This window comes from Brugia malayi (genome assembly GCF_000002995.4).
Source record: "Brugia malayi strain FR3 genome assembly, contig: Bm_v4_Chr4_scaffold_001, whole genome shotgun sequence".
In the NCBI taxonomy this organism is placed as follows: Eukaryota; Metazoa; Nematoda; class Chromadorea; order Rhabditida; family Onchocercidae; genus Brugia; species Brugia malayi.
Genome location: NW_025062478.1, coordinates 6,605,749 through 6,631,621, shown reverse-complemented (window position 1 = coordinate 6,631,621; position 25,873 = coordinate 6,605,749). Strand labels below are relative to the sequence as shown.

Below are 25,873 nucleotides of genomic sequence, written 5' to 3'. Positions count from 1 at the left end.
AATCTTACCCTTTCTAAATTAAATAAAATTGAAATCTACACTTATCATACTTATTCCTTTTTAGTATATTAAATCAATTAATGTAGAAAGTGTAAGTTTATTTCAAAAAATAGTGATAAAAAACCAACAATCATGTCAAATGGAAAATGAAGAAGCTACATGGGGAAGGAATTGTTGAAAAGGAGACTCTTGGACTGTGGATGATCGATAGACCCTAGACTATCCTCAGAATATATCCAAATATGGACTAGATGCTTTTTCTATCTCAGTGCTTTGGTGCTTTACCAATGATGATTCATTAATAAATTCATTATTGAAAAGCCACTGAAATTGAAAAATTATTTATTGCTTTTTCGATTCATTTCGATTCTAACATATATAGCAATAAAGTGCTTCAGCTATCTTGGATTTTTATCGTCCCTCTCCTCTTCTCACCCCTCCCCCTCACTTCCTCTTCTTTTCATTATTTCTATTTACATAATACTAATTTTGGAGCTCTTAAGAAATTACAATGATTCACCCATACTTCAAAGCTCATATGACTTCAATTTACAAATCATTCGAAGCAGTATTGCTCGTTAAGTCACATCATACAATAACGACCCACACTAACTTGTCATTAAAAAATTGAAGAATTACTGTCGCAATTCATTACTCAGATCTTCAAAATGAACAAAAAGAAAAAAAAAAAAAAAACACGAAAAATTAGGATTTGAAAATTTCAAAGCTACAATTTTGATATTGCAAAAAATAGACATAATATGTTCCAAAAGGTTGCTTTTTTCAAATTTTTAACTTGCCAGGTTGTTATACTACTTGCTGTTTCGTTTGGGAGAAAGAACTTTTGTCACCTGTGATACATAGAGGATGATTGGAGAGGAATCAGCACATTCTTCAGACGTAAATGAGCAAATGAAAAGATAGTCTCGAAACATTTAATTACTACTCGTTAGTTCTGAGCTTGGGCTTAATTGGGGGAGGGTCACTTTTATATAACATAGCAGAGAGCTATAAACGATACATCTCTACATACATGACTGCAAAACATTTTCAAGCAAGCCACTTCCAGCCAGTTCAATTAATACACGAAACATTTGAAATCGAATCATGCACACACCACGTATTTTCAAAATATTTCTGAAGTTCTTCAAATATTCCAAAATTTCAACATCTCAACTATCAAAATTCGATTTCTTCACATAAAAGTTCTTGTAGCGCATCCTATTTTAACTTTTTTCTAAACTTACAATACATGCACAATCAGTGACTACTTGAATCTAAAGTATTGTTTGATCCTATAGCTAATGCCTCCTCATACATAACTAAATTCAGTTCAGTCATTTACTTTCTTTAATTAAGCGTTGCATTACTGAATGAATCAGAAAGTAAATCAAATTAACATGAAATGTCAAGAGATGTCAGATCTGATTCATAGATAATGCTAAAATATCTAATATAAGCTGTCCTTTCCGTAAATGGCGCTATGAATAAATGAGTGAATATGGGTGAGTGGACAAGTGGACGCGGAAGATTGATAAGATGCGCACTAGGAATGACCATTTTGCGATTGGTCATCCCTTCTTAGCTTACGATGAATCTAAATCTAATACTGAAGGCTGTGAAGAGTGATGCGAGAAGTAAGAAACCTGCGAATTTCAAGAACTCACTAAAATTAGTGATTAATACATTGTATTGTATTTCTGCTCCTCATATTATTTTATAAAATTTACTGCAGTGACTGAAATACAAAATTTTTTAAAAACTCTAGAAATGATGCCACAATTTATGGAATAAAAAAGGGAGAAAAATAGGAAATTGAGATATCCACATTAAGAAGTAATATCTGTGTTTAATTTAAATCAATTTTTATTATTGAAAGATTTTGATATCATTAATTTCTATTTTTCTAATCTATAAAACTTGTTATTACAAAACCAAGAACAAAGAATAGATATTGTTCTACACTAAGTTTAATCTTTCGAATAGTTAGATTCTTTACATTTCTTAACTATATGAAATGGTTGGAAGTTCACTGATTTTTAAAATTTTATTTTTTGATCTTTTTAAAATAGCTGTATTATACAGAGATATTTAGAAACTAATAATAAATAATATGTATCTGGAAGTAATAGTAGCTTTAAATAACTGTAAATAAGTATTAGTAAAATTATAATTTAAAAATGGCTTACTAATAATTAGACAAAAATCTACTCCGAGATAACAATTTTTATAATCCGAATTTTTTCATCACGATCTAAGGAATTTAATATTGCTATCACATCAATCTATCATAGTTTTTCTTCTAGAACGATACAAGTGTCTTGTTTTAAGTGTATCCCACTTTCCAACTTTTATTTTATCTTATTTTACCTTTAGTCAATAGAAAATTTCAAGATAAGTAAAAGAACTATCTTCGGTTTGATTGCTTTGTAAATATTTCCACGGAAGACTAGTTCTTTCAAAATTACTCATCAAATACAAGCTTTTATTCATTCAGCTAACAGCTTCCATTCACAGTACCGTCGTACTATTTTCTTCATATCCTATCATCAAATTTTAAAACTTTGTAATTAAGCCTCGGATTCTCAATACTCTTTCACGCTAATAAATTTGTCAACCTTGTGCTTTTATATTCAAGAATTCAAAATTAAGTTAATTATGGCATCAGGTTTAAGCTACACATTAACTATATTCTTTTAGAATACCGATGGAAAGAAAAATCGGACGACAGAATTCAGAAGCGGAAAATGAAATAAAATTGGAAATTTGTCCCGAAATTGTGACAAATACTCGATACGGTGGTGTGCAGAGTGGAGATGATGATACCGAAGCAGTAAAAAAACAATTCATGCAAATTTACAATTCAATAATTTCTAATTAATTGCATTATATTTTATTGGTAGTTAGTAATTAAGCTTAACCTCAATAGTAACTTTCCCCAGTACATTCTTGAAGTAGTAGTATTAGGTTAAATTTTAGACAAAGAAAGCAGCGGAAGAGAGGGCACGTAAAAAAGCAGAAGTACGTAAACGTCTGGAAGAGGCTAATCGGGCCAAGAAAGCCAAAAAAGGTTTTCTCACACCGGAAAGAAAAAAGAAACTGCGAGTTAGTCCTTCATAATACCAGTATTTGAAGTTGATGGTTTTCGGAGATTTAAAAAGGCATTTGCAGACAAATTTAAGAAAACTATTAATAGATGCAGAAATATTACAGAAATTGTTGATGATGAAAGCGGCAGAAGATCTGAAACAGCAGCAGATGCTCAGAGAACAGGAAAGACAACGTGTCTTACAGGAACGAATCTTACCTTTACCGGATCTGGATAACGTTCCTGATGGTTTGCTTTTTTTTAGTGACAATATGGAGTGAAATCCCCAGCACAGCTTATCTTTACTTAAAAATTCACATGCAAAATGCATATCGTTGCATTTTTAAGGTAATCTGCGAATACCTTAAGTAAACTCTATTATAGTATTATCCATTATAATATTATAGTATTGTCCTTATAGTATTATCCAAATTTTAAAATAATATTATTCAAATTAGCAAGCAAATGCAAAGACTAAATGGTTGCAACTGAAATTTTGATCGCAAAATTTATTGAATGTGAAAATTTGAAAAAACAACTATTGCTATGAATTATTTGAGGAAAGAAAAGTAATAAACAAAGTAAAGAATGCACTGTTAATTAATTAATCAATGTCTTATTAAAATTAATTCTGGTTAGCGTCTCAAACACATTATAAACAAATTTCCAAATATGTTTATAGAAATGGTCGTTAGAAATATTATGTTGTAATGAATACAAATCGTTAAGTAATTTTAAATAATCACGTGTGGACGTAACGCTTGCCATTTATATAGATAAACGTACGTAAGGTGACACTTTCCTTCACCGTACACTAGAACAGTAATAAACACTGCTACCTTAGAAGAAGAGAAATGAGAAATTCAGTTATTGGAATAAGATTGATTTGTTGCGGAAATAGATTTTTCGAAAACAAATGACCAAAATGGATTGATAAAAGCATAAAGAATGTACTTCTGACCTGACTTTTATTATTATTACCTCCCGCTTCTGATCTATTATTCTTTACTTCTACTTTCTCGTTTAATGCTTTGGCTATAGAAAGTTAAAATTAAGTAAATCAATACATATAGAAGATCTAGCAAATCTCGATCATCGAGGGACAATACTTATTTGTTTAGAAGAATTGGAGGAAATTGCAAAGAAAATGACTCAAAAGCTGTTGCAACTAGAAAGCGAGCATTATGATATTAATTATATCGTACGCCAGAAAGATTTTGAAATCAATGAATTAACTATTTCAGTTAACGATTTAAGAGGCAAATTGTGAGTTGTTAAGTTTTCTTTTATAAATGACTTTTTGATAAAAGCAAATTAAATTCGAACTTATTCATTATTATTTATTCGCATATACATTCATCGTTAAGATGCTTCTATTTTTACGTTTCACGAATAATTCATATTTGCAGCGTGAAACCAACTCTAAAAAAGGTATCCAAAACGGACAACAGGTTAGCATTACTGTTTTCCATGTTGTTTTATTATTCCAGCAAAGAATTTAACAAATTTAACATATTGTTCTCGAACCATTTAAATTTATATTGCGAAGATGGAGTAATGATTGCTGCTCCCTCAATTTGCTGATAAGCTGTTAACCTACTTCAAATTAATTTTTCAAGTAATTCATCGTCTTACAGTTAGTAAAAGGCCAACTTATTTAATTATTGAAAGGAAAGTTTTAGATTCAATAAGCTGAAGAAGAAAGATCGGAACTTTGTCGATTTTCGCACCAACTTGAAAAATGTAGAAAGCAATAAATTCACTCTGAAAGAGGTGGGTCATTTTCAAGTTTTGCACCTTATCAAAGTGAAAAAGTGTTCATATAAGTTCATGCTACAGACTATTTATTCATTTTCTAGTTTTATTTTATTGTCTCGAATCTAATAACTTTTTATTATTTTTTTTTTCTTTTGAAATAAGTTAGTGCGACATATTGTGTTGTGGATAGTAAAACAGAGTAACATTCATAAAGTCTTATTATTTAAAATGTTAAGAAAATTTTAGACATTCAAATCTTGAAATTGTTTTTTTGAAGGAACATAAGTTTTCTTCAACAAATTATTTTCTTTTAATTTAATTTTCCTTTTTTTTTTTTTTTTTTTTGTTTTTTAAATAAACCCGCTCTTAATAATCTTGCAAGATACTGCATATTTTATCATTGTTGATGAAAATATCGGGAAAAAACTTAGCAGTTTGTATCTGAAGAAAAGAATGTGAAAAAAAAATGTGAAAGTTTAATAAACTTCAAACATGTAGCTGATAGCAAATAATGATAGAAATGGCTGATAAAATGTACTTTAAATTTGATCTAATCAGATTTTCTTTCTTAGATAATGAATGCGTGCAACCTGTTTGTTATCTCTTCGCGCACAAAAATATCTTTAAAAACGGACAGATATTTTTGAATGCAAAATTAACTTCAATTTTTTTTTTTTTGGAACAGAGAACAATCATCAAACCTTTTCATGCACATCTGTATCGTTATTACCGATCATCATTGATTCCATTGGAACCATTTAGGATGATGATGGATGTCGAAATTGCGCAAAATACGAAATAAAGATATTCTCGAGATATCTTTGCTTCCTATTTCATCTAAAAAAAGAAAGATAACAAGTAGATAATAACTGAATAAAAGCGCTGTTTGCTTTTTGGAATAGTGAAGTTAAATTATTCTGCCCATGGTATATCTCAATAAAATCGTCAGTTTTATAGGAGAAGAAAGAATCCATCGTTGGTTGGAAGAAGTGAAAATACATCCGTATCATTATGCCACCTATTATCAATTGCTTCATGTAATAGCTTAATACGACAAAATATTCAAATAATTTTTTGTTATCTGGGATATTCAGAAAATAAGGTTTTTACAAACCAGAGCTTAAATATTCAAATAAAATTTTTAGAATAACAAATTTTTATATGCATATTTAAAGAAATCCTGTAACTTAAGAACACGTCTGAAACTGTCTAAAATGGTAGTGAAGAAGCTTTTAGTCTGCTATTAACTTAGTATCATTAGGTTTTAGGAAGAAATGATTTTTTATTGGAATAACAAACGAAAAGTTCTCTTGCTGTTGGGAATATTATCTATTCCTTAGAGATATAAAGATTATTGGTGAGGAAGAGAAATTCCGGAATCAGTAAACCTAGACAAACGGTATCCTGCAGAATTATAGCTGTTTTCATCATCACCTTTGAATTATGTTATTACGAGTATATTGATGTACAAGGGATGCGGATTTGAATTAATTCCGTTGACCTGAACAGGTATGTCCAGTATTACTTTTTATGGTTCAGATACTGTGTTATCAAAAATTATCTCAAACACAATTCTTTTGATATAAAAAGCAATTAAAGCTGAGAAAAAGGAAAGCGTGTACTTAGCTCGACAAACAATGTTAGCAATGAATAATTGTTTCTTCCAACTTTAGGATAGCTCAGTTTAGACTCTCTATAGTACCTCCCATGAAAGCTTCGAAATTAGGTATACAGACAATATAAACTGAATGTAAGTTATTTTATCCTAGACGGAACAAAATAAATTATTTAGACCAGCGAGAGGTTACAGAGCATAAATTTTTTCCATTACTGACCGAAATTTAGTACTTCCTCTTCACTTTCACTTACTTCACTGCAATCTTTTTTAGTAAAGAAACTGCGGGAAATCAACTGCTTTCTGGCATCAAGAAATTTTATGGGGAAAATAGCTGACATAGTGCAGTTTTGCTGCTGCTTTAGGCTCTTCGTAAAATCGACTCTTAAAACTGTCTTCTTATTTTTTCTGCAGTTTTGTCGAATACACTTTCAGCAGTGACTTAAATTTCTAAAATTGTGCTAAAAAGTTAATTGAAATAGTTTAAGAGAAAATCAGAAAAATTAGTTTCATGTGGAATTTGCATAAATGATAAGTGTTGTTGGACAGTCTGCAATGGACATAGAGATCACATCTTACGCTACTTTACACTTAAATCATAATTGCAATTCTTGAATCGTAAATCATTCGATACGATTATATTTCCTTCTGCCCATTTAAAACCTTCAGCAATTCATGTGTGGGTAGTAATAATCTTCTTACGAAGTATCAGTAATTTCTGATGGCGGAAAAGATTGAGAGGGTTGGTTCTGCCTCTTTGGCTTTTTTCTCGGTATTCCAAACTTTGAGTAATTAAATCTTTATTCTGATAAAATGGTTAATGTAACAACGATCAGCAATTAGAACTTTTCCGCTACTTCTATTTATTATCAAGTGCTGATTTTAACTTGCCTATATTATTCTCTTCTAATAGTGACTTTATTTGTTTTTGTTATTTCTAGTTTTTTAAGTAAAACTTCTATCATTTCCTTTTTTTATCACCTTGATACTTACAGCTAAGGTGTTTATATGCGAGGCAGCATTTCTCTTCTATTGATTTTTTTGCAAGATTTTGCAGTGCAGTATCTACTTGAACTTCAATAGAGTTAACTTTATTGGTTTTTTCAGCCTTCAGTTTAAATGCCTTAACCTCTTTCTCTGTTACTGTATCAGCTACTTTCTTAGTTTTATTCAAAGATGAAGAACAATTTTAATGACAATATCAGTAACACAAAGCAGGTACAAACCTAACAAGTGGGAGGGTAAAGTTCCGATATGGCAGAAATAGCATCTTCAGGAAGCGCACATTGGCAGAACAGTTTCCGCCAATGCAGTGTAAACGAGGCATTATGTGTGCTATTTGACGCAATTAAGCGTGCCTGCTTTAAATAGAGGGGATCGCACAGATATGAGTAGGTCGAATATACCACTGTCTAAACTGCTGGGGTACCACAAATGTACCACTGAATCCCTTCCACTAAACTGATAGAGTAACTCTACCAAAACAAATACTAATTGTAATGGAAAATTATGAAATGTTTCAAAAAAGATTTTGTCTACCACAGATCGAATAAGCTCTACCCACTTCATAAAAAGCCGAACCTCTGGCACCCCAGCAGTAACGATGCTATGCTAACATATACAATGAGTAGTAGTTGGTTCTGTAAATCTATTCAACTTCAAATACCGCTATAAATTGCGCAGTGTTGTCAGTTTAATATAGCTATTTCTATTTCATCATACTACAACACTCTCCATTATAATGACAAGTATTAACTACTTCTATCTAACAAAATTCAATACCTGCAATAAATGCCTCTAGTTTGATTTATTTATTTTTTTTTACTGAATTGAGAACAAAAAACTATTTATTTATTATTCAGAGAATCTACCACTTATATAAATGAATACACAAATGATTTATAAAAGCAATAATTCGATGAGTAAATGGTGTGAGAATATGTAGAAAGCATGCAAAACTCAATAAATACGATGCCAAGAATTGATAAATAAAAATAAAAAAATAAATAAAAATAAGGAACCAAAAAGGAAACGAAGTACTACATGTAACATAGGAATTTAAGTTGTTAAGAGTTAATAAGAGGCAACATAATCATTCAACAGCAAAATCAAAGAAAAATCCAATACAAGGATATACAATGATATCTTGGAATGGAGCTTGAGACAACTTTAAAAATTTATTCGAAATTTACCAAAAATAAGCGCAGTATGCAATCGTAATACAGCCTAATTTTTGAAAAGGAGAAAAAGAAGAAAAAAGTAGGGGGTTTTCCTTTTCAATAAAAATAGGTAGGAAAGTTGAAATCAATTTTTAAAATTTTCGCCTCGAAAATTTTCTTGTTTCTAATAGATTTGTGTTAAAAAAATATTGGAACACCCCAAATTGAAAAAAAAAAAAAGAAAAAAAAGATTTATTTTGTACGGTATGTATATCTTTTCTATAAAATTAATAGTATGTCTCACGCTCAACCCATCCGCCAGGGTATCGTCGAATGTAATAACGTCGAGCCTCGTCGTACACAAAGATCAGAATGGAAAATGGAAGTGCTGGAAACCACCACGAAAACCTAAAACATAGTGGGGTACTACAAAATGGAAATCAATAACATTGCTAAATTTTATTTAAACAAAAATTATTCGAACATTTTACTAACTGGAAAGACGACCTACCGAAGACCATACATACGAAGGCCTTTATCCAATCCTGGACAATAACACATAAATGCAGCAAGAGCAGTTTCAAAGACAAGACCGAAGTTCAACGTCCAATTGCTCATCCCTTGCTGTACCAAAGAATTCCGTCTTGTTTTCGAAATAATGAGATCAGCCCACTGAACCACCACAATGGACACAAAATATGCTGTCTGACATGTGTATTCCAAAATCTTACGATTTGCATACGTCTGAAAATATAAAAAAAAATATTACATGTTTCTGTAGAAAAATGATGGTACTTCAGATTACTTCTTATTGATTCCTATAAAGCGCTTCAGTTGATAAATGGTGGTGAAAACTCAAAAAGATATACTTATTTCTCATGAACCTACATGGAGAGACAAATTATAAAAATCTTACCCATTCCTGCCCATATGAATCTTCTAAAGAATTAAATGCACGCGAGTCCCACTGAGCACGCAACTGGTACAAACGACTTGGCCAGAATCCGTTGTCAGCCATAATCCAAAAATATGTGAAGAAACCAGCCGATGCCTGAATCATTCCAATTTGTCCGTATGCCAACGAAATCAACCTATAACAATTAAGTTATATTCGACATATCATATGAGTTGTTTTATGATGCACGGAGTTCACTGAGGTAGATGATTTCCTTCAAAACTCAGTTTAAGAATCTAGTAATTTTAGTTTTAAAAAATACTTTCATACCGTTCATTGACAAGTTTATCATGCACTGGATCACGTGGTTGGCGCTTCATGATATCCGATTCAGCTTCTTCATAAGCAAGCGATATAGCAGGTACCATATCGGTCCCAAGATCAATGCACAAGATTGTTACTGTTCCCAAAGGCAAAGGAATACCAAATAAGATGTAAGTAAGGAAAGGTGATATTTCCGGAATATTGGATGTTAATGTATAGGCAATTGACTTCTTCAGGTTATCGAAAATCAGTCGACCTTCCTCGACCCCAACCACAATCGATGCAAAGTTATCATCCAAGAGAATCATATCAGCTGCCTTTAATCAGAAAAAATTCTCATAATTTATATGAATGTATAATTTGGAAATCAAAAATTCTTAAATTTTGTTCACTCATTTTAATTTCACCTGTTTGGAGACATCAGAACCAGCTATTCCCATAGCTACACCAATGTCTGCACGCTTTAGTGCAGGAGAATCGTTAACACCATCACCCGTAACAGCGACAATTTGTCCTTGTCGTTGAAACCCTTCTACAATCATCAGCTTTTGTTGCGGCGATGTACGTGCAAAGACAATTTCACGATGATGAACGATAATATCAGCTAGCTGTTCTTCGGTCATTTCACGCAAATCTGACCCATGAATTACTGCCGCATCCGCTTCATTCGGATTCACTTCTTCCACTGCACAGTTACGTTCGATCGCTATATCCTCAACAGTTTTTGATCCATCCGAAATGATTCCAACACTTTTGGCGATGGCTTTAGCTGTGATTGGATGGTCTCCAGTAACCTGAAACCTTTGAACTTCAAATGTGTTAAGGGGAACATAACACTTCTACTACTATTTCCAAAAGTTATCATTGCGTTGACAACAATAAAACTTAAGGAATTTGAGATTTTAAGGACTGACTTCCCCAAATTTTAAAAGCTAACCATAACAACTTTGATACCAGCAGATCGACATTTGGCAACAGCATCTGGCACAGCAGCTCGCGGAGGGTCAATCATCGATACCAAGCCGATGAAACACAAACCCTCGACCGGAAAGTTAACCTCTTCTACGTTGAATTCATATCCTAGAAGTAGAATGCAAAAAATTTTTTAATGATGTAAGATATCATAAAATATTTATTTTGAAATAAACTAATATTCAATTAAAATATGGCATATTAAATGAGTTCAAAAACTGGCTAGTTGGATAGAACTAATTGCTAATAAATGAATTGCAAATTATAGGTTGTCAAACAAAAATTTATAAATTATAGATCCAAAAAACTTAATTATAGAAAAATCCGTAGATCCGCTAATTTCCGAAATCCTATTTTTCTTTAAAATTAGTTTGAAACTATCTTACATATCAATCTACTTCTCATATTACTCATATAAGAGGATTTTGAGATATAGGGTGGTCCATACAAAGAATGTAATTATTTGACCTCTAGGATATTTTGCAATATCGAGGCGATAATCACAAAATCCGAGAACACGTTCACCCATGCCACCCAGTTGTAAATAAGCCTCCTCGAATCGTTTTCGACGGTCTTCATCCAGTGGATATATTTCTCCTTTCACCATAATAGTTGAACAACGATCCAGAATTCTTTCTGGGGCCCCTTTCATTACAAGTAGATATGACTTATCCGCATCATCAACTTCATGAACAGACACCTAAAAGCTACGAAACACTTGTCCTTTCCTACTGATTTTTATTTGATAGAAAAAATCTTCAGCACCTGATATTTATTTGTTGAATTGAATGGAATTTCGGCTACTTTCCGATTTTTCGCACGATAACCAGAAACATTACCAAGGGTCAATTCACTATATTTTAACAAAGCAATCTCAGAGGCATCACCAGTACATTCACGGCGAAGAATTGGGACATCATCCTAAAAGAAAGAATACAATTGCAAAAGCTTGAAAATAATATCACAATTCTAAAAACTAAAGTTTCAAGGAAAAAACTAAAGTTTTGAAATAACAGCAAACCTGTCCAGGCCGAAATTCAGCTCGATTACAGAGGGTGCAAATGCGAGTAAGAGATGCCAATGTACTACCTTCAGCCATAACTTGCTGTGCTCCTGACTGATTTTCTGTGGTATCACATTCTTCTATTGCCAAATCGTACCTAAAATTATAAATACTAATCGTTCGAGGAATTATTTTCGATGGAATTTTATGCCTGATGAATTGATTTTTTCGATGTCTCCTAATTCCTCAAGAAATTTTTGAGATTTAAATAGAACGTACCACATATGTGCCACGGTCATTCGATTTTGCGTTAGTGTTCCAGTTTTATCTGAACAGATGGTAGATGTAGAGCCAAGAGTTTCTACAGCCTCCAAATTCTTTACCAAACAATTCTTGGACGCCATACGCTTTGCTGTCAGAGTCAAACAAACAGTCACGGTAGCAATCAAGCCTTCCGGAACATTAGCCACAATGATACCTAAACTACGCACAATTTTGGGACTATATATAAAAAATGGCATTTATTTTAAGAGAATTATTTTTCTGTTTAATAAGGAATTAATAAATAGACATAATAAACAAACCAATGAGAAAGACAACAGCAGTCAGCCAGTGGTATCCAAGAATAAAAGCTATGATAAAAAAGGTAACACCGAGGAAAACAGCCACACCAGTGATCAGATGGATAAAATGCTCAATTTCACGAGCTATCGGCGTTTTGCCCGTATCTAGACCAGAAGCTAAGTGAGCAATACGACCCATAACCTAGAAATTAAGAAATAATATTCAATACGTAAATATAAAAATAAACAAATACAAAATTACTAACAGTTCGATCGCCAGTATAGATTACAATGCCTTTGCAAGATCCCTCCACAGCGTGAGTTGAGAAAAAAGCAACATTTTTTGTTTCCAAAGGATTTTCATTTGTGCATTCCGGAGAACGAGCCTGCGGTTCCGACTCTCCAGTAAGCGACGAATTATCCACCTATAAATGCGTCCCAGTTTCACCGTTTTCAAAAATAAATGGTTTTATAGGTTTGTGTGAATTTAGTATTTGGAAAAAAAAAAAAAGAAAAACCATATTATTTGAAAAGAAAAAAAAAATTAAGAAACACAGCAAGTAAAAACTAACCTTGAATCCCGATGCAGAAATGATGCGAAGGTCAGCAGGAACACGATCGCCACCTTTCACCTCAACAATGTCACCTACTACCAGCTCCTCCGTATGCACTTGTTGCTTTTCACCATCACGATGTACCAAAGCAAACTGAATGAGAATAAGTAAAGTAATGACCAGAAAATCATTTCTCTTTTTTATACAAAAGTTCATTACATACAGTTGGAACGAGATTCTTGAAAGATTCCATAATTTTCGAGCTTTTACTTTCTTGGTAGTACTGGAAACAGCCAGTGATCACTACCACAGTCATTAATACAATGCCGAGGTACAACTGAAATTTGTATCAAATTTAAGCCTTAATCGACGAAATCAATTTTGTTTCTTTTATTCATTTCACAGCGCCTTAAGAAAGCAATATGAAACGAAAGGAAAGATCAAACTAGCAGCTATCTAAAAGTTCTCCCTGAAACCCAATTCACCGTTCCGAAAAAACTTACTAATGTCAAATTGCCAAAAACTGCTAGCTATGCCGTAGAAAAGGACAAGAACTATGGATTAGTTTACAGATTCTGAAGTAAAATCCTGCATAAAAAACAATGCAATAATGAAAATCTCAATATACTTACATTATCCTTGGTTGGATATTCCATGCTAAAATAGTCAACTGCGTGAGCGACGTAGCAAAGGAATGCGCCCACCCAAAGCAATAACGCAAAACCCCCGAACAAATTCTTACAGAATTTCACCCATTCCGGAGTTGTTTTCGGTGGGGACAATGCATTGGGACCATCTCTGGCCAATATCCTAGCAGCTTTCGATGCAGTAAGTCCCTGAAAAACCCTGGTTTCAGGAAACTACAGCAATTTTAGGAAAGAGTGTGCATGAATTTAAGGAAAAAATCGAGATCCTTCCCTTAAATCTCTTTAAAGATCTCGACAATCTTATGATATTGCACTTCTCTTTTTATTTCACGAACTATTTCAATGTAAGAGGTGCATTTCAAAGTTACGAGTAATATAATGCAAATCGTAAAAAAGTTACAGCAAATTGAAAAGACATTTTTAAAATGTCCGATTCTTTTGATACGACTTTCTTTGGATCGAATCGCATAACATTGTAATAGTTAGTGTTTAGAATTTCTTCCCGGAATGAAGGAAGAAAAAAATCCTATCACCAGGATGCTAAACTATTCCTTTCTAGACTATGATATTGAGAACCTCAAGCTAGAAAACATGGAAATTCAGTGATAGCTGTTGTGAGATTTCTATTCCTGCAAGAACATAAAATGAGCTTACATTATCAATATCGGAGTCCAAACGCTTCACTAGCTCCTCCATTGGAATTTGATGTTCGTCCTACAATTGAATTGCTGAACCAGTGAAAGCTATTTTAAAATAAAACGAAACAATCTTGAAGACTACGATATGTTCAAGATAAGCTGCGAACAGCTCCCACAGATGGGAATTTTTCGTATAGCTTTAATTTTGTCAAAATCTAATGATTTGAAATGATGTTCTGAATCCTATTTAAAACCCCATCTTGATATTACAAAATTTTACCATTTGGACTTCCTGTTTCAATTCGTTGATGTCCGCTCCTTTCTTCTTCGCCATATCCTGCGTCTATAATTGGAATTTGTATTTTATTCACCTTTCAAAACATCAGCGGTAATTTATTCATAAAAATTATTATAATGGTCCATTATCGAATTCAAACTCAAATGAGAAATTCAAACATAGTTCTTTCCTTAACTTTTATACAGAATAATAATGTAGTTTCTATCCTCTTAAAATCTTTTATCAAATGACTCAGTGATGCTGGTTTTCTACTGCAAAAAAAAAGCTCGTCATCAATTTTTTACCCTTATTAAAGCAATAATACCCTTAGGTATCTCTATCACTGCATGAGAAAATATTATCCTTATCAGTAGCAGCAAACAGGTAAATTTTTCCGTACTATGACAGCTCACATAGACATAGAAAGTGGGTACTGTGTGGAAGGAATATGGAATACTCTACTGGCAGTTAACTGTACAAGAACAGCTAGATCACTGATCATCAAAAACAGCAGAGAGAAGATAGCTAAGGCTAAAGTTAAGAGATATGACATGACGAAAGGATCGTTCGAGACATTTATTTATTTCATAATACAATATGAAAAGCATTTTAATCAGTGACAATATGTAAAATGATCTTGCACCTGCTACTAAGCATAAGAAATCTTGGCATAAGAAATATGCGGTTCATCAGATTGTTTTTTTCTCAGAAAATGAAGAGAGTAAGGGACCTTTTGACATCACTAATTTGTTTACCAAATTATCTAGCAAAGAATTTGTTTCAGTGATTTTTTTATTGACTAAGATAAATAATAAACAAAACTGTTCGCTATTTACACTTCCACACAGACGAAAAAAGCAAATTTCTGAAATATTCACTGTGTATTTGGATAATTAAAAGCAATTCGATATTCAATTCTACCGTCACCAGAAATATGAAAATGAAGAGCCCAACACCACAGAGCAACTGCTATGTCAACATAACACTATGACATATATCAAACAAGTGTTCAGATGTCACGCGCTTTTTTTTCGACGGGAAGACTAAACGACAAAAAACCATCGCTTTTATGTTTTCGAATTTCGTCGCAAAAATTTAACGATTTTAACGAAAATTATGACTTTAAACGGATTCCGACTTTTCCGGCGAAGCATTTCATATGAATTAGACAATAAAAAGACGAAAGTGGTGCAAAAGAAAAAATTTTTTTAATTTTACTGCAAAGCTTTACTGTCTGTCGTGACATTATCCCATACTCATTCAAGGACTCTGAAGAAAAGGGATGATTTTCTGTTGAAAGTTCTTTTCCGGAAGCCAGTGAGATGAGTCAACTCTGATTGTAAACTGATTTCAGCAATACAATATAAATTTCCACTAAAGTAAACAAGCAAATACTTTTTCTTTAAATTTGCACAATCCAACAGAATAACCCAATTCTGACCAAAAATTAATTCCCAACCAGTTTCTAGTAAAAGACTACACTATCTCACATCACACCACTTTACTTCTCTCTCCATTTACCGTCTCTTATTGAGAATGTGTCGAAACAGAAAAGAAATTAAATTGAATTGAGGGACTTCAAGAATGATAGCATTAGTTGTTGGTGATTTGGAAACAGTGGAAGTTTTATCCTAAAAGGGAACACATTCGGCAACAAAAGAGTTTCATGGAATTGGAACGGTACACGAGGAATGTAACGACCGAAAACGACAGGAAGTATAGCGCAGCAAGCACCTCACAGTACAACAGAAAATGGCACAGTGTTCTCAGCTGGGCAATACAAAGCTAACACTACCACTATCGATTTGCATCCCAATTTGAAATCTGGGAAGCAAGCAATTACGGGCAGAGTTCGGGCTATTCCCTCTTCCTTCTTGTCAACCTCTTTCATTCATACCAAATCCCAAAAAGAGCCTCCACATCCTCTGTGTTTCTGCAGAAAGTGGTTGGCTGCTTCCTTATAACGATTTTAGCTAAGTTATTCTGTCCCTCTACTCCCATCACATTTCGCTTTCCATTTATACATACACATACGTGCATGCACAGCCGTATCCGCACTTGCCCGCACCGACACGTATACCTACACACATACACACACGAACGCAAACATAGACACACATGGGAGACATACACACACGAACACACAGAAGGGAAGAGCGCATATAGACATCACGTCACATATGTGCAGTGAAGTACGACGAGAGAAGCATTCTAATGAGGGGAGGTGGACGGGTAGGAATGAGGGGAGGTGGACGGGTAGCTTTGAGAGGGCGCTGAGAGCGTTTGACGCCGAATCGAAATGAAATCGACAGAGAAAGCTCGCTGCCAAGAAAGGCAAACTGAGCCTTTTAGAAGAAAACTTGGAAGGAAGACCAACAGTGAATTTTTTGAAAATTTTCATAAGCAGAAACCGACTTGAGCTAAAATCTAACCGGAAGGGTAGAATCGTGCACTTCCCGAGATGAGATAAGCATTCAAGATGACGAAGTGCAATTCTCGAACACTTCGTCATGAGTCATTGTCTAAACTCATGATGAGAGATAAACCTATGTGATAGAATATCCATTATTTTCGTTATTATTTTTACTTTCATTTCAGAAGCACAAATTGAAATAAAAGCTATGCATATAACTTGCCAACTATGCTTACTGTAACTGATACTAAATGCCTTCGAATATATCCCAGCAACTTCAGACATCAATAAGAAGAGATGAGATACTGAAATCACCTACATGCTTTTCCTTCTTTTACCCGAAAGATCTAATTGCCTATGGAACGGGTAAAAAAAGACCATGGAAGCATAAGTAACTCTTACTTGTTTTGTCTTTGTGTATCAGAAGCAATGCCGTTTTATCACTGCATCTCTAAACCCATTATTTTCTCATTATTGTTGCTATACGTCGACAGTTTTATCCATGCAACTTTCTTCTTAACCAAAAAACTTGAAATCATGATATGTAGTCATTTGATCGCAACATAAAGAGTCAATTAATTATTTACTGTTTTGTGTAAGCATTATTATATCTCTCATAATGGAAGTCTCTCTATATATTCAGTTCTGATATTAGGTTATGCCTAGATTAAATGCTATTAATTATCATATCTGTCATGGATAAATCATTTACCTTTTCTCTTAAAAGCAACTAATGAACAGGATGATATCCAAATTATGAAAATATGTGACATTTTGTTGAACGATCAAAAGATAAGCGATTTTAATAAAAATGGTAGAAATTTATAGACAACCTAATATATGGGAATGTTTTAATAACTGCATCATTTAAATGATTTAATTATTGTTAACGACAGATATAGCAGCTAATAATGTACTACTGTTTTCTTTTATCGACCATTTTTAATTGTTATGAAGCCATTAATTTGCTAGTGGACATATATACTTTGTTAACAAACAGTCTAATAACAATAAAACAATTACGAACAAGTAACAAACCTTAAGTGCACTGCCATCGGCATTCATATTGCTGTTATTCTCCCGCTGATATTTTCTTAATCGTTCTCGAAGGTCCAAATTCAAGTTCTGAATATCAACTTGAAAGAAGTGAAAGTCAGGGAAATGATCGTCGGTCCTGGTTAACAGTTATGTAAGAGCCAAAGAAGAGCAGTCAATAGAATCTAAAAAACCGATACTAATATGATAATCTGTAAAGACAGCTGTTCTTAACTAAGCAGTCAAACAGATAGCAATAAAGATTAAGAGTAAAGGATAGGATCTGGTAAGATATGTGTGTAGTGTGTTAAAGATTGTTTTAAGGGTTTCCAATGACTTGAATGGATTTTGGGCAAAGTAAACTTGTTATTGCAGTGATCATAAGAAAGTGTGTTTGTGAGGAGCAACTGTGATGGGAGAAATGAAGAAATCAAGGTAGAGAGAAAGAAGGAGGAAGGGAAAAGGGACGTAAACAGAAAAGTATAACCAATACACGTGCACATATTATCAGTGTTATCATTTGCAACATAGTTGATATATATATTTCCCTTGAACGAGGAATCCTTAGTAAATGTGAGTCATCAGCTCATGTTGATTACTCTCTGCCCTTTGTAAATATCGCTCGTCGCTGTTCGGGACTGAGCTGTTCCAGGAAAAGCGGAAACAATAGTTTCCGGGATTTCCTAGGATTTTTTTTTCCTGGAATTCTTTGATGGTAACTAACAGATAGATTAATATGGTAGCAAATAGTAATAATGATGATAATTGTATAAAGTAATATATATGCAAAATCCAATGTGTATTGATGATATTACATGGAAAAAAGACGAGTGCCTTGTTGACCTCAAACTCAATAGAAATTTACCAAAGTAGAAAACCGCTGACCTTCTGCATTTGAAACAAGCATTATCACTAAGCTGTCGAAGCACTAAGCAAATCTTTCATGTTTTTTCATATGACTGATGCGTATAATAACATATACAAACATTTAATTTGAACTGTATGTAGTGTGTTGAAAAAGTGAAAGGTTATTACTGAAACAGCTTTAAATTCCGATATTTCTTCCTTTCAGATGCTTGATATCATTTCTCTGCGTATTCATATTACATCGGTAGAAAGAAATTCATGCAGGACACTGAACTCAGCAGAATTGACATATTATTTCTGCCTTCCCTCTCCTCCTTTATAAAAAATAAATTTTTAAAAGGATGAAGTGATTGTGGAAAGAAAGCAAACGATCATCGTCCGTATCAAAGCATTAAAATAAATTTGTGAAATCGAACCAGTTGTAAAAAAGAGCATTTGAGCACTTTGCTCCAATCACTTTTCGTTAATGGACGCACATGTGTAATGTCACCGTCCGGATCTTGCCGGAATGAGAAATGTAAAAAGACAGGAAGCTTCCAAGTCAGAATCTTACCACAACGAAAAGGAATGAAGACTGCTATCGAAGGCACTCACTTGGTTTCACTAACGCGCTATGTTTCAAAAACCGGTCCTTATTTGTTAAGGAATCACATCGATCATTTGCGGAATTCTTTGCGACAAGAGCGCTAGTTTTAGACTCATGCGGAAGTCTATTTGAGTAGTACCGAGTGATAATGTGATGGAACTTGTGTAACTTCTTTACATTCGGAAGAGCTAATCACTAGTAATAATCTATGTTAGATCAATTAATCAAATTTCGATTGATCTGCATAACTAGTAAGACGTTCCATGTACTTTAAAATGGTTCTTATATACTTCAATTAACTAATTCTACGAGAAATTCGGAATAAATAACTAATCAATTAAATATTTTATTGATTTGCTGCCGCATTTTGTTTCTCAGTAATATTAAAGTACTCTGAAACAGCATCTGAGTAACGCCAAAATGTCAGAATAAAAGGCATAATGATATAGTAATATGAATGTACGTTCAATCAATTTGAACTCCTAATATTATCATTAGAGGATTGCTGCAGTAGTGTTACATGCGCCGAAAACGTGACGAATAATTTTGGGATAAAAGATGATTTTTCAAATTTTTATAAACTTGTTTAAGATATAGAGAGCAATAACGATCCAAGAGGAAATATTAAATTTCTAAGGAATCGTTCACTCAGTGACCTGACCTTTCACTGAGGTCAGTGACAACAGTTCTACTCAGTCTAACAATATTTACCAATCATGTTTAAATCGATAAAACTCTTCAATAGATGACCTCTATTTTATTCATATTCGAACAATAAATACTTCGTCTATAGATTTACATGGATTTTTAATAAGTTTATTAAGCAATAGTAGGAACTATTTAAATCAAAGCATTTAAAAGGTATTTAAATTGAAGTGATGACAAAGTATGTCAAGAGTGTGTCACATAAAGAGCCAAATTATCACTTATATACTTTTATTTTCGCTTATTTATTACCAGAACAATGCTCATATTACAGATCAAAATCATCATCTGTTGGATAACCGCCAGATCGGTAGTAGTTGTATTCAATTAAAGAACACTTTTTTGTCGCTTCAAATATTGATTGCTCGGATGAAATTTCTTTTCTAAATTTCTGAAATGATTTTGATCAATTGATCAAACATCAGATTTTAAAATAATATATCTAATAAAAACATTAAAAAAAAATAATTATAGTAATAAGATAAGATTTATTACTCAATGTAGCATAATTAAAATAGCTATGTACTTAAATGTACTTAAAATAGCCAGAAAATAGCTAAAGCTAAAATTATATTACCGAATAATAGAAAAACGATTAAGAGAAAGCTAGATTGTAGACTGAAAGGTGGTGTCGATATTGCTTGCGATCTTCATGAATAGAAATTTTCACTGTCCGAAAATCAAAAATAGTTCATTTTTAAAAGCACTTAATAATTTAATTCAAAGCTTAAACAATAAATCAGCTGAGCAATCAAAAAATAGCCAATTTATCGCAATGTCTCTGAGTTCGATGACACCTCAACAAGGAAAATGTGACGCTGAATGCCCATATAGAGAAACTGAAATTGTGCAATTGTTTGTACAGCATGCATTCGATACATACGAACTTTGCGTACACACTCAACAATGTTTATTGCTGAAGCTCTCTTATCATGCAGCATTAAATGTGCCCACTGAAATAACACGTCAATGAAATATCAAGTTTATTTTGAAAATTTTGCATAAATCTGTCACTAAAAAATTCGAAACTAATTTAGAAATTTACTTCAAATTTTTTCAATAATCAAAGATTACCAATGCTAATGTTATCTTACTCAACTACTTCGAAATTTGAGTGGTACTCAATTCTTTCATTTGTTAAAAAAAATATGCAAAAATATCGACAGTTCTTATCTTATCAATAAAAGATCTATTCAGTTCATACTTCTAAAGCCGCATAACATCCAGCTCTTCCAGCGCCAGCAAGACTCATGCACACATACGGGCGGCGCATTTTTCTAAATTAAAAAAAAAAAAAAAAAGATTTAATTGTATTTCAAAATGGATAAGCAAAGCTCTATAAAAGGATCTGAATGGTGGTTATCTATAATAAACGATTGAGTAACTCATGCTGTAAACAACGATAGCTTTTTGGATCTGCATGGATTGCGAAAAAAGGAAACAGTTAATTTTCATTGGTAAGTTAGATACTTAATGAGTAAGTATACCTTAGAGATGAATGTAAAGGCCATAAATGTTCGCAGTCTTTTGGTGATCTGTTTGGTTCCCATGCACTGTAGTGATACCATAAAATACGACGTGTTTCATCATTTTTTGACAGATAATACTCACGTACCAACCAATCACGTGTGATATTAACTTCATTTTTATGCGTCAGCACCACAATGTCTTCAATGTGCAAACACTTTCTACAATATTTCAAAGTTTACAAATCCACAATTCAAAACTGAAATTTAAAACAAAAGTTAATAAGACAATGAAATGACTGCTAAGATAATGAGAAATTGCATCTCTGAACCTAACTTTAATTTAATCATTGGAAATAAACCCTTTTCCAGGAATCAACTGGATATTTTCGCCGTGTTGCTTCCATTCATTTAACGTTAAAAACAACAATATTGTTCGAACATTTTCTTGCCAAACCATTTCCCAGAAATGTTTTACCGTATTCGATAACGGCAATTGCGTGATGATAATCTAAACGCTGAACATTTGGAACAATAGGACAAATATACCCGAAATAACTTACAGAATATACCATTTCTTATCTCTGCAAGAGAAAAATATATATCAGAGATTGAACGGTTCTGCTGAACCTCATTGGGATTGTCTCCGAGTGGAACTCGACTTGCGTGTATAAAATCCGAATCCCCGTCCCTAGTTTTGAGCACAACACGTGTCTGGTCAATGCATATTACATCTGAATAAAAATTAGAATTCAAATGGAACAATTTCACATAAATTTTTTTTATAAAATAATATTATTTCACTCAGAACAGCTTTAAGTTCAAAAGTGATGGAATTTGTTGCAACTAAAATTAACTGTTTTATAAAAGTAAGAATCTTGGAAGTAAATTTACAGGATTTAAAATGTTTTTAAATATTCAGCTTTATGATGATGTAGAAAAAAAACCAGACACTCTAGACCAAAATCATGCCTGGAAATCGGCATCTTTTTAAATTCTGATCGTGCGCAATCCGAGTAACGGCATTCGGGATGAAAGTTCGACAGTGGACGAATTCATCTTTCATCTTTTCCATTCCAACTTTCGCAATTCCCTCGATAAACTGAATTATTTTTCTTTTTTGTCGCATTTCTATAATATCAGATGAACTTGTGATGCAAAACTGCATTAGAAGATACTTTAAGAAAGAAAAGATAATAAAGCCTTCTAAATTAGTTTACGCTAAGATTTTTAAAAATACATGAAATACAATTCACTCTTTGATATATACTAATCACAGAATAAATGTTAAATGATACAAAACAATATAAAAATTATAGAACAATTGCATGGTAATTTAAATCATGAAGCTCACGTTGATTGTCATCATCGATCGGCTCACGTTTGACTGGAGACGATTCCTCGCTTGTTTTTGTTCTTGATATCTTAAAGCATGAAATCAAGTTGAGTCACACAAAATGAGAACGACATTTTGCTCTTCCATTTTAGCTCACTCATTATAATCCTAAATTACACTTTCTACTGGGTTCTTTCTCATTTCTTACAAATATCAATGATAACGATTGAATGACAACGAATCCAACTGCAAATTGAAAATTTTGAAGTCAAAAAAAAAATTTCTACGTTGTTAGTAGTTTTTTGAAAATAAACGAATACTGATCATACTTACTACTAAAAAGATAAATATTATTTTGTAAATAACGATGATTAATCGAAAAATTTTAAAGAAATTGTTCTTGTCTTTAATGTTGGAAGATATTTCACTTCTTTATTCTGAACTCATTAATTCATAATCGTATTTTAGCTCAATTTTCAGCTGTCATTGTACTTCTTAGTTTTATTCATTTAGGATACTCGTTGAACTTTCAACACCAAAAAAAGGATACTTTAGACCTTTTTAAATTAAATTTGAAAAGAAGAAATTATTCGGGGAGGGAAAGGATTTTAGTAGATAATTTACTTGGGAATAACGAAACCTTAGCAACTTCGGAGAGAGAACTAAAGTTAGAAATGAAATCAGAGCAAATTTGTAAAACATACAATTTCCTGCGTTTTTTGCTGCATTTGTTCCACCGACGCTAAAAGTAAAATAAAATTTTTTAGAAGTTGAAGTTGGAATTATGACCAATTATTATAGTTGAAATTTTCAAAGAATATTGATATGCTTGTATTTATTCATTCAATGTCGGAATGTTTCTTAACAGAGTTGAAAAACTGATCCAGCAAAAAATTCAAAATTGAAAATACTGTTTTTTTTGGAAGTTCTTTTTCAAAACTTCAATATTCATAAGTGAATACCTAAGTTTTTAACAAAATTTCAAATTTTACATTATTGTGACAAGTCAACTAAACTAACATCATTATTGGTAGTTAAAATTCTATAAATATTAAATAAACATAAAGATGAATATTTCTCTTGCCTTATATAGTTCCTTCTCGATGCTATTTTTGCATTTCTTAAGCTTTAAAATTCTCCCCGGATTGATTTATTATTCGAGAAATTCAATATCATACTTGATTTTGTAACTTTTTCACTCGATTTCTCCTTTTCTTCAATCTTTTCTTCATTTCCCTTTCTTTTCTGATCTACTGCCTCAGGCCAGGTTGAATTTCCTGGTATCGTTGATTGAAGAGGAGGTACCGTCTGTAAAATCTTTTCTTCCAGTGGTGAATTAGCAGAAATCGCGCCTTGTACAGTTGGGTATCCTTCACCGGTCAATGCTTGTTCCCAAACGCGGTGGCGATCTGCAAATATACGTCTGAATATTAAAAATAATTATTACTTCAAGAAACTTGAAGAAAAAAAAACGGCTACGAAGCACTCACGTTTCCCGTGTTTTCGATGCCTTCGGTGTTTTCGGTGATGTTTTTCTTTTGTTTTAAAAAAACCACATAAACTCTTCCAAAATTTGTCACATATCCTTTTGTCATAGCTTAAAATATTAAATGACTTTATAAGTGCCAAAAAAGGTTTATTCGTTTATTCAAATTAATCAAGCAGTACTTAACAGTATACATTAACTACTGAATGCTCCTTTCACTAAGTTCCTGTAATTAATAAAGCGGTCCAAAAATCAGTTCCGTCATGAACCTTAAGCATGCTATGAAAACCGATTTCGGTACTGATAAACGGTAGCACTAGAATTAAGTTGTTCGTAGTGTTGGATTAAGTTATAAATTTTTAGCTTTGTACAACTTAATTTTTGATTGGTGATGTCTGTGTTTCCAGTGCTCATGTTTACTGCGATGAGAATGTCGTTTTTCATGTCTCCGATGTCTCCTCCGGTCCGGTTTCATCAAAAGATCCGGCTGAAGATCCATACCATATCTACTTGCATAATTCCTTTCCGGACAAATATAGGATGATGATTCTCTGCTCCTGTGTGGTTCTCCTTCTGATTCGCTCACATGTCCCGACTGCAACCGCTGTTCTTGTCCATAAACTGATGGTCTGAGAAGTTTGGAGATGCTTAATATTAGCATAAATTAAGACTTTTTTCACAAGCAACCAGACTTTTTACAAGAAATTTCGCAAAATGAGTTTCTTTTAAAGCTTTATTTTGGTTTAATAATATACTTTTATTATATTTTTTAAATATATTTATTATTAAATTAGTTTGATAACATACTTTTTAATATATTAGTACAACAAAATATAATAATATTTAAAGTGGATAGTGCAAAATGACTTGTGATTCCTTACTAGTTCAATTTTTGTTTTCCTACAGATTTTCAATTTATCATTGAATTAAATAAATCAGTCGTCCCTCAAATATTTGCTTACTTGTTCGTGCCATTGAATTCTACGTTCGGATTTCTACTGCTTTGCTTTGATTCCACTGACCTATTATCAAATGTGCTATAACTATTAGCGAAATCATTCGGCTGCATTATTTCTGTATAATTTCGCGGATTATTCTAAAGCATTTCAGTCTGTTATTTACTATTTGGCTTAATACCATTTATAATGATGGATTAATGTTGCTAAATTAAATAATTACTTAATTACAAAATATAAATCAATTTTATTAGACATAGGCTTGACACCAGAATTGCAGCAGATCTCACTGTCTTATTTTAAGTCTTGTGCAATTTACTGTCCACTTACTCTTATTAGTAATCATTCAGAAGTGTTGAGGTAATTGTAATCTTTGGAACCAATAATTAATTAATGTCGTGTGTTTATTGTTTTTCAGATGTTATAGATCCGAGCTTATTTTTGATTAACGCTATGAAACCATTCTTTGAAAATATTAGAGAATAAAAAGTAGAAGTTGCGTGAACTTTGGGCTTTAATGAGTTATGTTT

The 25,873-nt window shown here is 32.6% G+C and overlaps 3 protein-coding genes across 4 annotated transcripts; 1 reads left to right on the top strand and 2 right to left on the bottom strand.

Moving 5' to 3' along the window:
- Nucleotides 1-2,707: 2,707 nt before the first annotated feature.
- Nucleotides 2,708-5,839, top strand: Bma-tni-4 (Uncharacterized protein; the record flags this gene model as incomplete). The annotated part of the gene is made up of 7 exons (XM_043081898.1): nucleotides 2,708-2,833; nucleotides 2,980-3,105; nucleotides 3,214-3,337; nucleotides 4,210-4,354; nucleotides 4,498-4,539; nucleotides 4,771-4,861; nucleotides 5,804-5,839. 7 exons carry the CDS (start codon nucleotides 2,708-2,710, stop codon nucleotides 5,837-5,839), a joined length of 690 nt encoding a protein of 229 aa, XP_042937832.1.
- Nucleotides 5,840-8,907: 3,068 nt separating this feature from the next.
- On the bottom strand, nucleotides 8,908-17,971 carry Bma-eat-6 (Uncharacterized protein; the record flags this gene model as incomplete). 2 transcript variants are annotated; one of them, XM_043081896.1, is made up of 18 exons in its annotated part: nucleotides 8,908-9,028; nucleotides 9,132-9,364; nucleotides 9,537-9,711; nucleotides 9,846-10,156; nucleotides 10,247-10,633; nucleotides 10,777-10,919; nucleotides 11,280-11,511; nucleotides 11,577-11,732; nucleotides 11,833-11,971; nucleotides 12,094-12,292; nucleotides 12,399-12,579; nucleotides 12,644-12,802; nucleotides 12,950-13,084; nucleotides 13,155-13,268; nucleotides 13,564-13,767; nucleotides 14,233-14,292; nucleotides 14,497-14,559; nucleotides 17,945-17,971. In XM_043081896.1, 18 exons carry the CDS (start codon nucleotides 17,969-17,971, stop codon nucleotides 8,908-8,910), a joined length of 3,039 nt encoding a protein of 1,012 aa, XP_042937830.1. The 2 variants fall into 2 exon arrangements, with proteins under 2 accessions (XP_042937830.1, XP_042937831.1); XM_043081897.1 differs by lacking the exon at nucleotides 17,945-17,971 and having other exon boundaries at nucleotides 14,497-14,550.
- A 2,396-nt stretch (nucleotides 17,972-20,367) lies between these two features.
- On the bottom strand, nucleotides 20,368-25,456 carry Bm9954 (Uncharacterized protein; the record flags this gene model as incomplete). Its single annotated transcript, XM_043081895.1, has 13 exons — nucleotides 20,368-20,490; nucleotides 20,897-21,052; nucleotides 21,304-21,376; nucleotides 21,587-21,787; nucleotides 21,928-22,076; nucleotides 22,196-22,299; nucleotides 22,538-22,696; nucleotides 22,920-22,989; nucleotides 23,606-23,643; nucleotides 24,080-24,310; nucleotides 24,392-24,498; nucleotides 24,759-25,016; nucleotides 25,350-25,456. The coding sequence occupies 13 exons, from the start codon at nucleotides 25,454-25,456 to the stop codon at nucleotides 20,368-20,370; spliced, it is 1,776 nt and encodes a 591-aa protein (XP_042937829.1).
- Nucleotides 25,457-25,873: the final 417 nt, after the last annotated feature.